We start from the raw sequence: 16,303 nt of genomic DNA, 5'->3' as shown, positions 1-16,303 counted from the left end.
AAAAATTTGTAAATTGGATTTTTCAAGTAAAATTCTGTGCATTACCAAATAATCCGCTTTTTAAAATTCGCTCTGCTTCAGCAACACAGCGTGAATTTACGCCTCCTTGAACAAAATCAAACATTTCGGAAAAGCTAAGCAACTCCATTTTTGAATGCACGAAGTCAGATCACAAATAAAAATATCGGTTTTTATCCGCACATTAATGTGTGAAAGCGCCACCTATAGCTGAATTGAATCGCAGATACCTTTCCTTCGCACCTAATAAGCTTGATTTTTCGCCATCGGAGGAGAAAGATTTAGCGGGTGCAAAACAAGACATCTGTCTATTTTTGTCTGTGTGTCTGTCTATTTTGCACGTTCTGCTTTGATTCTACTGAGAAGAATAGGTAAGAATTTTTAATTTGCAATTTTAGGCTGCATTTCATGTTTCATATCTTCCACTAAGAAAAATAGTTAGTAAACGTTGTGATTATCATCGTTATTAACGCATTTTTCTGTTTCTGTTTTGCAACGTATATAATGGATGCATTAAAGTTTTAGTGTAAAACAGATCCTAATCCATTCATCAGTTACCAATGGAGAATGTGTTATGATGTGTTTTGTAAAATGTGCTAGTTATTGTATCCATCTTGTACTTAGGTGGAATGCTTTTACATTCTTTTTGGGTAGAGTAGACTTTAAGGTACCCCTTGTATAATGGCGAAGTTGTTTGATTTATCGCCAAGTTGTTTCATTCATGGTAGCCTGTGTAGTTGAATGTTATGGAAACCCTATTGTGACGTAATCGGGTGCATGATTCTGGGAAATTTTGAATCATGGGATGTTTTGTAAGCGTTTTTGTGGTGAGTGTTGGTTTGATTCTTTAGAAGGTAGAATGGCCGAATGTAGTAAGATTAATTTGAAGTTTCGGCTTTGAGTTTCTCTCCAAGTGCATGATTAAAAATAACTTGCTCAATAATTGGTTATATTTTTGAAATGTGAAAGTGGGATTTTTCGTACAAAATGATTTTAATTTGATGAATCATAAAAGTCGCTAATTCGGACACCCATAATCTGGAATGATCTATAATCCGGATGTTTTTATTTTATTCGGCTTATAATTCCTTACTAAATGTAGTATTTCATCTCGATGTACTCCGTCTTTGATATGATTTAAATCAAATTCCTCGTCATTATAATTCGCTTCCGATAGCGAAGAAAATGACAGAGGTTATTGAAAACGAAAAATTTCGATTGAGAAATTAGTCGGTATTCTCGACACAGCAATTATAGGACTTGAACAGTGGAACTTTGTAACTGAACAAGAAATTATGTCTATTTATAGAATTAAAGAGAATGTATTATCACATAAAAAAGGAAGGAAATTAAACAACTTACGTTGAAAGAAATGTTTAATAAAGTAAACAAATAAATATTAAGGGTTTTTTTTTTTTTTTTTTTTTTTTTTTTGTAAATTTTGATACCCTTTAAATCATAATTGTTCTTTATTTCATAAATTACGGTTTCATATTTTTAATTTTATAATTTCTGCATGCCATCTTACAAGATTTAAACTGATGATCTATAATCCGGAATCGCCGAAGTCCCGACGAGTCTGGATTAACGACTTTTGACTGTATAAAAAAATGTGGCACTGCTTTAGCAAAATATCAAAATAGATAAGTATTCCAAGATTCCAGGGAAGATTTTTAAAATTTTATTGTTATTAGTGAAAATAAGTTTTGTCAAAAATTTTGAATTAATGTTAAGAATTTTGAAATTATTTTATAATTAATATTGTTTAAAAATTTGAATATTAAGAATTTTATGAGTATTTTGAGAATGATGTCTAGATGAATTATAAATGAAATAATTATTAAATGGGAGACAGATATTGCTAAAATTAATATACAACTATCAGAGACTTCAGAAAATTGAATAATGGTAATAAAATTTATGCCAGAATTTAACTAAAAGTAAATTCTTTTAAAATTTGTTTGGAATTATGGTAAATGAATGTTATAATTATCAATAAGTGTCTGTTAAATAGGAAGTATGAGGGAGTACTGGTTCAGAAGCAGAGGCTTGTTTTACCTCTGCATAATTGTTTCTTTTACCCTCGTCATGTAATATAATATAAACTTTGAAGGCTCTCACTTTATTTATTATATAGAATTTTTATTTTTTCATATGGAGTGTGATTTTTTTTAATATAATGGGATGCTGTAACACAGTTCTCTAACCACTCATGAAAAGTTAATACACGAATCTGTTTAAAATGGATTTGCCCAAATAGCTGGATGTGTGTACTAGGAGAAAGCTGTGAGATCTAGTTTGTGCAAAATAAGAAAATTGTAAAATGTAGTTATAAAAGTGAAAACCATAATTTCAGTCATGCTATTACAAATGATAAAGTATTACTTATAAATGTGAAAATTGGTTTAAATTTGAAGATTTATGATCATTCATAATAACTAATGGGTATATAAAATTTTTATAATTGTGATATTGTGTGTAAAAATTTTTGGAAATCCTTCCCTGAAATATCAAAATTGTGATGTGAATGTTCCAGAAAAAAGAACTTTCTATAGATTGGACTCAAATCACCATAGGACTTTAAAAATTATTATTGAACTCAAAATTTTATGTATTATAATTTTATTGTTCAAAAGCTAATAGTATATTTTGTATGTTTCAAAATTATGTCTGTCATATTTTTGCTACTCTAATGCTTTTTCTCTCAAAAAGGCTTCTCTACGAGGTTATTCAATAAGTTCGCAGAACGGAAATGAAGGAACCAATTTTTATTTGTAAAAATGACTTTATTTTTCAACATAGTTTCCCTCAACTTCAATACACTTATTCCAACAGTCTTCTAATTTATGGATCCCTAGACTGTAGTGGTTTTTCGGCAGCTCTGCAAAATATCCCTCCATGGCAGCTATTATCTCTTCGTTTGAAGAAAATCGTTTTCTACGGAGATATTGTTTGAGGTGTGGGAAGAGCCAGAAGTCGGAGGGAGCTAAATCTGGCGAATAGGCTGGATGTTGCAATAATTCATACTTCAATTCAGTTATTTTAGCAATGGTTTTTTCAGCTGTGTGCGCAGGTGCGTTATCTTGGTGGAAAATGATTTAATCCGGGTCTTCTTTCACGAATTTTTTAATTGATTCAGAAGGTTACAATAATAATCCAAGTTGATTGTTTTGCCAGTTTGAAGGTAATCTATAAACAAAATTCCTTTCGCATCTCAAAAAACTGATGCTAACACCTTCTTGGCTGATTTTTGCACACGAATTCGCTTCGGCGCCGAAGAGCCAGGTTCACACCACTCCTTAGCCTCCTGTTTTGATTCAGGATTATGATGGTAGACCCAAGTCTCATCCATTGTGATAAATCGACGGATAAAGTCACTTTTAATTCTTCTTAAAACACTCCAAATGTTGCTGGCAAAGTCGCATCCGAATATGTTTTTGCTCCATCGTTAGAGAATGCAGCACTCATTTTGCACAGAGTTTTTTGAAACCCAAATTAACACTCAAAATATTGCTCACTGTGCCCAATAAAATACCTAAAGCCTCTGTTAAATCTCTTTTAGTCAATCAACGGTCTTCCAATACCATATCTTGTATTTTTCCGATGATTTCCGGTGTTGATGCAGTTTTTGGATGGTCCTCTCACGGATCGTCTTCAAGGCTGGTACGACCACTTTTGAATAAACTAGCCCACTTGTTTATTCTAAACCCCACAAACCATTGTTTTTGAAGGAGCAGATTCACCCAACACATTCACCATTTCGATATGAATTTCCATTGCCTTTAAACCTTTCTTTACAAAGAATTTGATAACTGCACGTTGCTCAATTTTATCCATACCTGAAAAAAGGCACAACATGTTAGATATAAAGGGCGGTTAAACAATGAATAAATTAACAGATCGAAATGAAACTTTTTACCTGTTCCTAAGAAAGAACAAATATGAAAATGGTATCGAAGGTTTAGGTCTAATATTGATAAATAGATGGCACTCCGCGAACTTATTGAACTTGTATATCTTCTTCAAAAAGGCTTCTCGCGCTCTCTTTTCTTTTGAAAGGGGGAATGTGTAAAATAAAAAATATGAAAGCAAACTTCTAAATTTAATTTATTATAACTTCTTTTGTTTTATTTGGGAACTTTCTCTATCTGTCCTAAAAATAGCGCTTAAGTATAAACTGCATCATTCAAATTAATCATGTGATCTTATATAACCCTTAATGCAGATGCCTCTTGACCAATCAGGCAAATTGCAAACCAAAACTTTTCTCTTCACGTGCTTCCATTTTGCATAACTACGCACTTCAGCTTTGCTCTCTACTCTGCTAAGATGCAATTTCACTAGCTTGCTTTCTATCTCAACAATATCAAAAATGTAAATCTTCTGTGAAAAGGCACCACTTGGCACCATTACTTGGCACTTGGAAATAACAATGGAATTAAAATTGCATCGACTGCCAAGTTCATTAGATACTACGCACCCAAATTTCTTCTTCAATATGAATCTAAGCACGCTTCGACAATGCTCCGTCTTTTCCTTGTGCTTTTACTATTTCATATACAGTACAAAGTTTAATCCGGACTTGTCGGGACTTCGGCGATTCCGGATTAGGGGTTTTTCCGAAATATAGATCATCAATTTAAATCTGGTAAGTTGGCATGCAGAAATTATAAAATTAAAAATATGAAACCGTAATTTATGAAATAAAGAGCAATTATGATCTAAAGGGTATCAAAATTTACAAAAAAAAAAAAAAAAAAAAAAGCTTAATATTTATTTGTTTACTTTATAAAACATTACTTTCAACGCGCGCATGCATAAAGCATACATTACACGTAGTCGAAATTAGAAAATTGCAACCAGAAAACTATTTGATGTGTATTCGTGTGACGAGGAATTTGATTTAAATCATATCAAAGACGGAGTACATCGAGATGAAATACTACATTTAGTAAGGAATTATAAGCCGAATAAAATAAAAACATCTGCCCTGAAGATGAGGATAGTGCTGCCAGATCAACTTCCAGTTCATTGTGGGCCACTACGTCCCACACTATTGACAACAAGGAACTGGCACAACTACTGAGGTAATAAACCAGTTACTTGCTGCTACTGGCAAGCAAATCTTTTGTAAAAGTTTAGGCAGACGGAGAAGGACTATATGCCTGCAGTCCTGTTGTGCATTCCATTGTCTAGATGGAACGGTTTCACCCGTTTGCAGTGGTGTCATCAGCAACTGGAGGTAAGATTTCTAGGTTTGTGATTCTCAAAAAAGAGTAGGTTCAGTCTGCCATTGGATTGTAGATGAGAGTTGATCTGGTGTGAGAGTGGCACTGCGGCAAATATACAGAAATGGACCAATATCTAACATAGTGTTATGGTGTGGGCTGGGATCATGATCAGTGGCTGTGTATTGCTCTGTGTGCTTCCTACTGGGACTGGCCAATGATACATTAATGATCTGCTGCCTCATGTTCGAAGGTTCCATGGTGGTGTCATTGATGAATTTGTTTTCATGTACGACAACACATGTCATCGAACAGTCAGTTCCAGGAGTGTATAGAGATCGAGAATATTCAATGCTTCATATGGCCATCATGTTCTCCAGATCTGAATTCCTTCGATAATATTTGGGATGCTTTGAGGCGGAGTCTTGTTGATTGACAGCATCCTCCAATAAACAAGGACATCCTCATCCATGCAGTGACAGAGGAATGGTCTAAATTACCCCAACAACTGCTGGATAATGTTGTACAAAGTATAACATGATGTGTGGAATCATGCATCATCCCCCGTGGTGGCCATATCCCATACAGACATCTTATGCCAAAATGCCTGTGAATGGTATCTGCATTTTTTTCACTTGTTGATGCCAGAGGCTCCATCCATAAAAAGTATGTAATATTTTGTGTTCTTAATGTGCCAAGAGATGACACCAGACGGGTCCAAGGGTCTCCCGGGCCCTCTTTCCCTACCACCAAGCTCTTGAGAGGGCTTTTGGCTTGCCACATATTTAGAGTGCCCCTATGCCACACGGACACTATACATTTACGAACATCCATGCCTTTTCCGGAATTCGGACTCGAGCTCTTTGGCACACTAGTCAGTGATGCTAACTGCTGTACTGGTTGGGTGGCTGAAACTCATAGTAGTGAAGGGAATTAAGTCAGTTGGTGCACCAACTTTGGTACCTTTCTGCCCATTGTGGACCCATATTTTTTCCCCTCTCCCCCACTAAAATTTTTATCTTTCTGTCTGTTGGTTAAGTTATTTTTTTCTTAACTGTATTTAGCTGTATTTGGAGTTTTAATTTTTCTGAATTTTAAAGTTTTTAATGAAGATATTTTGAGTTTTATGTATTTTTGCCTTGCTGTGAAGTGAGTATTATTTGAATAAAAAAGGTGTCTAATAAAATTTGTAGAAATAAATTTAAATGGTGTAAAAAATATGTATAATTTAATAAGCTGTACAAGGAAGTCAATGTGGTGTCCACATCAGATTTTTTTAGTCTTTGTCACCTTTCCATGTTTTTTGCTAATATAGAAGACTATATTTTCTTTATAGACCTTCCATGCATTTAAATTTGCTAATGGCTTTTTTCGTGCATTGTTAGACAGAGTTGATTGATAGTTATTTGTTCTTTTTCTTGTAAGATTTGAAATAGATGTGATGGTCCTCAAGATTCTGAATCGGAGTTCATTTTACTGTGTTTGAAACACCCGATAAGCAAAATAGCATATAAACGGCTATATTACAACTAAAGTGAAAATATGTACTCTGCAAGAACATATGTTCGCTACTCTTAATAGTTTAACCACCAGCTCCCACCTTACTGAGTTCTGGATATTTAATCATATATGAGTTGTTCAACTACCACACATTTCTGATCTGCTGATCCTCAGTCATCTGGAAAGAGAATTTAGCAGAAACATTCAGTGCACATTACATTACTTCAGCTCTTCTAAACCTTTTCATATTTAATTATTTCATTCAAAAATCTTCTCATACAATTTTATTTAAGGTTTGCATATAAATTTTAACCGAACTTTCATATAATGCTAGCAATAATAAATTCTTCCCCACTGCTCTCCCATAAGAATGCATTGAAGTGAATTGCATGTATCTCTTGTATAAGTGGCATGACACTTCCACGCACATCCTACATGTTAGAAATTTAGATTCACTAGATCTTAAAAATACCTTACTCTTAAAATTGCATGTAATGTGCTAACATGATTGTGATTAAACTTTTGTGTTAGCTGGAGAACATAGCTGTTATGTTCACTTCTTTGTGGAATGGGCTGGAAATCAAAATTGTACACTATAAATATTATAAATATTGAACTTTTTCTCCAACGTGCAAACTGGAAACACAATTTACTTCAGAACACAATTACAATAAAAATAATTGTGTTTTGCCACATCTCTGAAACACAATCACAGGAAACTTAATTAATTTAAAAGTAGAAATAAATTATTTTTAGCTTTTTACGAATAGCAAGAGTGCGCTCTTTTGGCGAGCAGTGGATGGCGTAACTTTCTAGGCCCCCATGATCCCGTCATCAGCTGAACTTACTCTTTGGTCAGTTCCGTTGTAAGTCCAAATTACTTTTGCCATTTTCCACTTAAGTGGTGGCAAGTTCTCATCCTTGATTGGCACCAAGTCATTTACACGTAAATCAGCACTGGGAAGTTTCCACTTGTTGCACACTTGCAACTGAGTCAAGTAGTCTTTTGACCACGATTTCCAAATTGATTGGGAAATTTGTGTGACTAATTTCCACCGTTCATGGATGGGAATTTTCTCATTTGTAACATCAGGCTCAGGAACACTTTTTAAGTCGGACCCGATAATAAAGTGACCTGATGTAATGACAGAAAAATCATTTGAGTCCTTAGAAGCAGCCACTAAAGGACAAGAGTTAAGTATGGCTTCAATCTCCACTAGACACGTTAAAAATTCTTCTTGTGAGAGGATCTGCAATCCTATAGCTCGTCTCATGTGGAACTTCATCGATTTAACGACAGCCTCTCACAGGCCTTCAAAATAAATGACTAATGGAACATTCATTGTCCACTTAACACCTTCGTTGGTCAAGTAAGTACTAAGTGCCTCTATCGTACATGTTAAGTAATTCTTTGCACCAATAAAGTTCGTTCCACAATCATTGAATATTTCAGCTGGCTTTCCTCATCGTCCGATGAATCATTTCAGAGCTGCAATACATGCCTGAGCACTAACAGGTTCTAAATGAACAGCTTTTGTTGCAAAGCATACAAACACACACTTACATATTCAGTGATTTAACCTTCTAAAACTGGGCCGAAATTCTCGCGATCAGAAACAGTTTTGCCCCCTCTTTGACATTTTCCTAATGAGAAAAGTCGTTAGTCCCCTCCATGGATGCAGTAAAATTTACATGTTTGTCAGATGCTGTCCCATAGTAGATGGGTTGCTAGATTTGTGATTTTTTTCGATGATTATTTTGCTTTCATTTAAATGAAGTTCTAAATAAATAGTGCGTTGAATGCATATCCAGTGTACTATTAATTTAGAACAAAATATATGCAATGTTTATATTTCATTTACTATTTTTGATCAGTCTCAGCAATAATTTGTGAATTTTATAACTTTGTTTTCACACTTCATTTGTATTCGCATATTTTTGTATTAGAAATTAGAAAATAAAAACAAAATTTTACAAAAGATAATAAATACGAACTAGCTTTGTAAGTCTGCTGGTTGGAATGCGATTTTTAATAACATATTTTCATTAACAAAATAATGGTAATGACTAATTTAATGAAATAATAATAAATTCATTAATAATATTTATTACTATTAGATGATTAGAATGATATTCAATACAATTATATTTTGAGATGAACTTACAGCAGTAATAAAGCTTTACATAACAATAACAGAGCTTTAAATCTGCTTTTTTCGATAATTTTGTTATTATAATATACAAAAGAAAATCAGAAATACATTGGTTGCGTTTCATTTAACTTAATGTGAAGTGAGTTAAATGAAAATCCCGGCTAACAAATATTACATTGGACTATCAGGCAAAGGAGGTATATCTTTTAACGAGAATTTTTCTTTGTAAAATTGGCTTTTGTTTATGTTAGCAGAGAAAAACAATCTGTGACTTACATGCAATCATCAAAAGTATTTTTCAGAACAGTTTTAAAGGTTCATGAAGAATTATACATCAATTTCCTTTCATAGGTAGAAATTTCATCTAAAACCATCGTTATATCCAAAGGTTGAAGTCTATTTCATTTTCAACAAATATTCTATTTGCACATAATATATTTTTTAATTTATTTTGGAAAGAGTAATCTTTCACATTTTCAAAAGAATAGGGACATATTGAGTGTTGACGCGTACAATGTAGTAAATCTTTTTTTCGTATTTCTTCCAGTAATGAAAATGATTACCCTGGAATATTTTCAAAGCAAAATTAAGAAAACTGTTTATGCCAAATTTTGCATAAAGTATCTTCTCGTGTATTTTTTATTTAAAGTGTGAAATCTCTTTGAAAAATAAAAAATCATGAACAAAGAAAACTTAATTCATAAGAAATAACTTTGAAATGCAATAATTCCATCGTAATATGAAATAGTGGAGAAAAGTGCAATACAGTTTATTTTATTCACAAATAATCCCCTCATATGCCTAATTTATGTACTATCGATTAAGAAATATAGGTTAGTAAATTAAACCGGTTATTTCAATACTTTTTCTTTACCAATTTTTTTACGGGCCCTTCAGTAGAGCGGTAAAGGTGGCTGAACACTTGTAGCTCACTCGGGTTTGAATCCCGGCTAAAGGGTTGGATTCATGGTTTTTGTGTAACGTAAATACAAGCCAGCTCCCCTTAGAAAGTCCTCCACAAAGGCATCCCTCCCCCTTATACAGATAATTGTTGTGTGCTTTCATGTAATTCAATAAGCGAACAAAATTAATCCAATCAAGGTTGATACATGTGGAGTTTTCCCACCAGGAACGTAAATGCGAGCAATTTTCTTGTAAAAAGATTTACACAAAAACATTCATCCCCATAAGCAGATAGCATTCGCGTGCTTTTCCATAATCCAATCCTAATTCTCATACATTTAATAGTAAGTTAACTTATACCTGATTGCAGACAAAATAACAACCTTTTTTAAAGATAATTTTTTTTTATTAACTTGTCTGAATTCCCATTATCCCTTGAGGAGTATAACAGGGTTCGTACGGTTCTTAAGAGTCCTTAAAAGTCTTTAATTTCAACCAAAATCGGCAGAAAGTCCTTAATTTTAATCATGTGAAATTTCTGTCTGTTTTTATGACTGCCTTTTTGAGTGTGAATTAGCAATTTGGAGGTATATTTTTGGTGATTCACTGATAAATATGGTTATTTGAATGGATTATGATTTGTTCCTATTTCTAATATAAATGGTAGGATTCTCGAGTTTCTGAGCAAGACGTGAAACAAGTATTTCGACATTATTTCACTTTTTCTAATGAAGAGCTCTTAAACAACTTTCCGCTTTTAGGGATGTGATTTCTTTTATTTAAAGGCTATAAATTTGGCGACTTATTAACATTTTGGCTATTTTTAAGATCAGTTTCTATAGAAAATTTTTAATTCCAAGATCTGGGAATTTTTCGACGATTTTTTTTAAACATTCCAGAAGATTCTAGAAAAATGTCTCTATGGTATTATCACGTAATGGATGTATTTTAGAGAAAGTTTGCAATGAATTTCTTACTTTTTGGAGAACATCTGGAAGATCAATGAAAACATAATATTTGAGTGTTTTATTTTTGATACTAGAATCTTTTTCTTAACATGTTTATCTTTCCTTTATTTTATACTTTTCACTAGACACAAACATGGAAAATATTAAAAATGCTTCTAATCGTATCACATGGACAGGTATTATAGACTGGAATTTTTTTATTAATAAAGAAATTGAAAACTGGCAATTTAAAAGATTCAACTAATATGTCCTAATGCATCATACACAGGTGACTTTAGGCATTTTCCCACCTGGTGCAATCACGTGGAATATTAAACGTATGTCTGTAGATTCTAAATTTTGCTGACTAGTGCCTTTCTAAATTCTGCTTCCAGTGCCTGCTCTAAATATTAAGTTTTGCCATTTCTAGATTTTGTTGCTCGGTGTGTCACTAAATTCTAAAAATTCTGTCACACCAGCTCTGCAACTGGCCCTTACCATATATATTTCATATTTCTTCTGATTGTTCATATTACCAAAGAAATAAAATTAGCAGCTTTTTCTATACATAATTTCTTAGTTTTTTAGAATAACAGAAATCTTTAATTAAATCCAAAAATTCTAAAATGAAAAGGAAGCGTGTTGAAGAAGGAAACCGAATACATACAGAAAAAGAAAATTATTCTTTAAATACATATACGGGTATTATTATGTAAATTACCCAGTTGTTTATAATTTCAGCCTTTACTATAATTTCCCGTTTCTATTTCCTCCTCAAAATGCAAATCACGTAGACAGTTTTTAGACTGAGGTTTTTGGTCTGTAAGATAATCTCCGCTTAATGTGTTTTTAATCTCCGCTTGCTCGCTGCATTAGTTCCTGCCAGCTCTGATAATTTGTAACTTTTTGTCTTTGCATTATCACTGCTGACATTTGAATTTGTTATGACGATAGAGTAATTGAGCCAGCTTAAATTAAAATTAATTTGTATAGTCTTTGACCACTAGTCCACATTTTTGTATTTGAATTTGACTGTTCTTGTTTAATTACATCACCACAAACTGCATTTATACCAAAGTAGATGCAATTATAGAGATAAGCTGTGATTGGTTAATTTTAGTTTTAATTATCTTTTTCAACCAATGTTACATAACATGGGAAGATCTTGAATTTGGGAGGATAGATGAATTTCGAGAAGAGTACCAAATCTAGAATAATTAATTTTGAGGTCGCTGATTATTTTTAAAGCAGCCATCGTATTTTGTTATATCTTACATTTTATGTTTTCAGAATTATTGCTCTCATATTTTGCTGCTCTAATACTTTTTATCTCAAGAGGGCTTCTCTATCGCTTCGCCTTTTTCTCTTTGCAAATTTGTAATTTTAATTGGCTGTAACCTATTATTTTTTATTTAATTTGAGTATTTCATTTCTCTATATTAAAAATAGTGCAATAACTGTGAACTATGTCATTCAAATTAATCATGCAATCCTACATAACTCTTAATGCAGATACCTCTTGCCCAATCAAATAATTGTAAACCAAAACTATGTGGATGTTTTGCTATGCTCACTTCTATTGCCATAGTATCAAAAATGTAAATGTTCTGTAAATAGGTACAATTGGAGTGCCAAGTGAGTTGCCGCCACAAATTTGAATTTAAATAAAAAAGGAAATTAATCCAGCTCAACTTGTTCCTCTTTAATATGGATCAAGTAATTACACTAAACAACATTGCTGCCCTTCTACGTCTCTGTGTTCTTAACATCAGTGCTTCCAAAGTTGTGCTTTCATTGCATATATATATGTATGTGTGTATATCACTCACCAGGTTAAAAACAAGCAGTTAATTTCATAGCATTCTGAATTTCTTTTTTTGCAAGGAAGGGAAGAATATTTTTTCATAGCAAAATGCTTAAGTATGGAAAATAAGGTTTCTGTTGTACACTCTTCAAGAATAATATATATTTTTGCGTGATAATTTTTTTTTATTTCTGTGTGGCCTTTCATATAATTCATACATAATAATAAGGATCTTTTATACCATAATTAACTATAAAATTAGTAAAAATAGTCCAAAGTGTAATATAAAAAATACTTTTGAATAGTCATCTGTCTTGTGTTTTTGTCAGAGCATGTGCAATAATGTAAAGTTTGGAAAGGTGAAATCATACTGTTTTAAGTATAATGGGTCTATGCAAAATATTAAAATATTAATTTAAAATTAGTACTTGAAAATTGCAGCAAAGTCAAACCTCAGTTATACAATGTTACTTATGGGACAGATTAAAAACATGATACATTTAATAGGTCGACTTCAAGACCTGAAAGTTAAGATTGTTTGAAATATTTTACTTATTTTACATACATTTTTTTTAGAAAATTAAAAACCAACAATTTTGTATCGTACTTATTTGTGTATAATAAATTATAATTCTTATCTCCTTTTCATTTATCTGTGTTTTGATTTATCAACTGTGAATCTATAGTATATTTATATATTTTTAGATTTTCTGAATGGTTTATTTTATTTTTTTTTTACTATCTGTATTCAATTAAAAAAATAGAAAAATTATTTAGTTCCGAAACTTTACCTACTGTTTTATAGCATTGTATTGTCTGAAAAAGTAGCTAGATCCTCATCTATGTTTATATGATTTTATTGATTTTATTTCTGTTGTTCCTTCATTTATAAAGCTTGACGGCTTGAAGCATTTTACTGTAGTTGTACTCAAAATATTGCTGCAGCATTTGCAGACATAAAAAATGGCATAATAAGTGAGAAAAATTTGTTTATCTGTCATTAAGTGCTTTAACCTATTTTCATCAAAAGTTTTTTGTACTAAATGTATTGTTATGCTTTATCAAATAACAGCTGGGCGAGCTAGGATTTTAAGATTAATTTTGATTGAGAAATATATTAAGTTGTAACAACTGACTTGTATGAATAAATTACCTATTTTCAAATTTATGCAACTATTTAAATAAAAATTTTTAAGTAGATTGTTTGAAATTTTTATAAAAAGTTTATTTATTGATTCATTCATTACCTTTTATTTTAATGCCATCTTAATCTTCTATATTATTTTTATTTAGTAATTCAATATGATGAATACATTTGTGGAGAATGTGAGAAAGAAGTTGAAAGGTTCAGCAAAAGGTGCTGCTAAGACAGAGAAACCGAAAGATGGAACTAAGTCTGCAAAACCTAAAGCAAAGAAATTGAAAAAGTCAAAAAAGAAAGTTCAAGAAGCGCAAGACTTTAAACCCGGAACAGTTTATATTGGGCACATACCACATGGCTTTTATGAAAAAGAACTTTTGAATTATTTCAGACAATTTGGGAGGGTCCTTCGTATGCGTCTAGCCAGAAGCTCCAAAACTGGAAGGTCAAAGGGTTTTGCTTTCATAGAATTTGAGTCAGAAGAAGTTGCAAAAACTGTTGCTGAAGCAATGAACAACTATTTGTTTTTTGAAAAATTATTGAAATGTGAATTTGTCCCTCAAGATAAATTGCATCCTGATACTTTCAGTGGTTGGAAGAAGAGAATGCCTTTGAGGTGCGATAAAAATCGCTGGAGACAAAATCGAATGAGATCAGCTGAAGATATGGAGAAAAGTAAAGCCAGAAGAATTAAAAGACTGAAAAAACTAAAAGCTACGCTCAAAGAGCAAGGATTTGCGCTTAAAATAAATCCCTTTATTCCTAAAGCAAGTGAATAAACAAAGTACCTATATCTTTCATTGTCTTATTATTATATTTCATTGTCTTGTATTACATATTTTACTACCTTGAAGAGTCAGCAGCTTTGGGCATGTTATGTATGAATGTGTAGTACATTCTTTTTACACTCATACATAACATGCTCAGAGTTTCTCTAAATCTTCTGATAAAACTGGAAGGTCCTACTTTTTCATTACCTCTTTTAGTAAGGCTCTAAATATCTCAATTTTTAATTTATCGAATTTAGATCATCTCTTATATACATCTAGAAGAGCTGTTCGCTTTTAAATGCCAAAAGAAAGTACTCTTTGATGAGAGAGGGAAAAAAAAACCCTGCACACACACACAATGCAGTTGTTTCATATCTTGGTGAAAGTTAAATTATGCAAATTAAATTAATTTTTCCAAGTGATTTTTCAATATGATTTTGTTAAATTTTTATTTCATCTGAACTATTTTAATATGTCAGAAGTTATTTACTTTCCTACTTGGCCATCAGTATGAAATTGGAAACTTAATGAAATTTGACAAACTTAATTTTATAAATTTATTTCTAAATTTTAATTTAATATGTTTTATACTAAAATCAAATAATGTATTATTTAATTGTTTTGATTTCATGCTATGAAATGACATAAAAATGTTAATATTTACAAACATTACAAAAGAAATGTCTTCTGTCAGATTTGTCCTTTCGAAGTCACATCACTATGCAATGCAAAATCCTCCCAAGTTTTTATATTTCAGGGTTGGCAACTGTACTATGCGGTATAATTAGGCTATTTTAACGTTGTTTTATATTATATTTCTAAAAACTTTGCATTTATTTTTTTCTTTTAAAAATGCCACAACAATTCACTGGAACTTCATTTATTCCAGTGAATCACTTTTTCTTTTCCCTATTCTATGTAAAAGTCAGCTTTAATTTATTTACGTTTTGTTTCTTAATAAAGTAATAGTATAGTACTTATTTTTGAAAAAAATGTATTAACCACTACTAAAAAAATTTAGTTGAATAAGAAGAGGCAGTTAAACATTTGTTTTTACGAATAAAATACATTTCTTTGTTAATTTTAGTGTAGTAAAAATAGGAACAAGGTATGTGTAGAATTTTAAATTCTGCTTTAAATAATAATTTAAAAAAGTGATCTAATTTTGTAAAAATGTTTTGTAATATCTTTTAGAAAGAAATATTTCTCAGCTCTTTTAATCTTTTTGAAATAAAATGTAGCAAATAAAAAATAAGTTCTGTTTGTTTTATATAAATATGGTATTTGACTTACGAGGGGGGGGGATGATCCAGATTTTTAAAATATTCTGATGAGTTGCTGTCTCATTTAACTTAGGCATTTGGAGTTTGGATTTAACTTTCTTAATGCTTGTGTATAGTATGGCAAATGTGCTTTCATTTTCATTTGCGTAACTCTGTAATCTAGCTCAATGGTCTCCAGGATGAATGGAACAATCTGAAAACAGCTAATGGGCTAGTTTTGTATAACAAAATGGATGGAAACATTTCCAGAATTTTTTTCACCAAATGAAACAAGCATAACAATATTAAAAAAAAGTAATATCTCTTATTAAATATTTATAAAAAAATACATAAACAGTAATAATAATAATATTGCAAAGGGAAAAATTCAAGTGTATAATTATTTTCTATTTGAAATCTAAAGTTGGATACCTCAGAAACACTTTTATTGGTTGCACGTTGTAATTCAAATATATTTACAGTTAAATAAATTCTTAGACTGACATTTCTTTCAAGAAATTTTAACATGTTTAATTAATCATTAAATAATGTATTTTAATTTAAACTTAAAAGACAT

General features: G+C 31.5%; 1 protein-coding gene across 1 annotated transcript; it reads left to right on the top strand.

Annotated features, from left to right (window-relative positions):
* Nucleotides 1–257: 257 nt before the first annotated feature.
* On the top strand, nt 258–14,489 carry LOC118200894 (MKI67 FHA domain-interacting nucleolar phosphoprotein-like). Its single transcript, XM_035372887.2, has 2 exons — nt 258–389; nt 13,847–14,489. Exon 2 carries the CDS (start codon nt 13,856–13,858, stop codon nt 14,471–14,473), a length of 618 nt encoding a protein of 205 aa, XP_035228778.1. The 5' UTR covers nt 258–389; nt 13,847–13,855; the 3' UTR covers nt 14,474–14,489.
* Nucleotides 14,490–16,303: the final 1,814 nt, after the last annotated feature.

Source organism: Stegodyphus dumicola, chromosome 1, assembly GCF_044657685.1.
Source record: "Stegodyphus dumicola isolate Sdum_Otavi_A_Nest chromosome 1, ASM4465768v1".
Taxonomy (NCBI): Eukaryota; Metazoa; Arthropoda; class Arachnida; order Araneae; family Eresidae; genus Stegodyphus; species Stegodyphus dumicola.
Note: the sequence above shows the minus strand (reverse complement) of the source record. Positions and strands in the feature narration are given on the sequence as shown.

What these genes read in the sequence shown, in the direction of transcription:
- LOC118200894 (XM_035372887.2), top strand. Translation starts at nt 13,856, where the DNA reads ATGATGAATACATTTGTGGAGAATGTGAGAAAGAAGTTGAAAGGTTCA.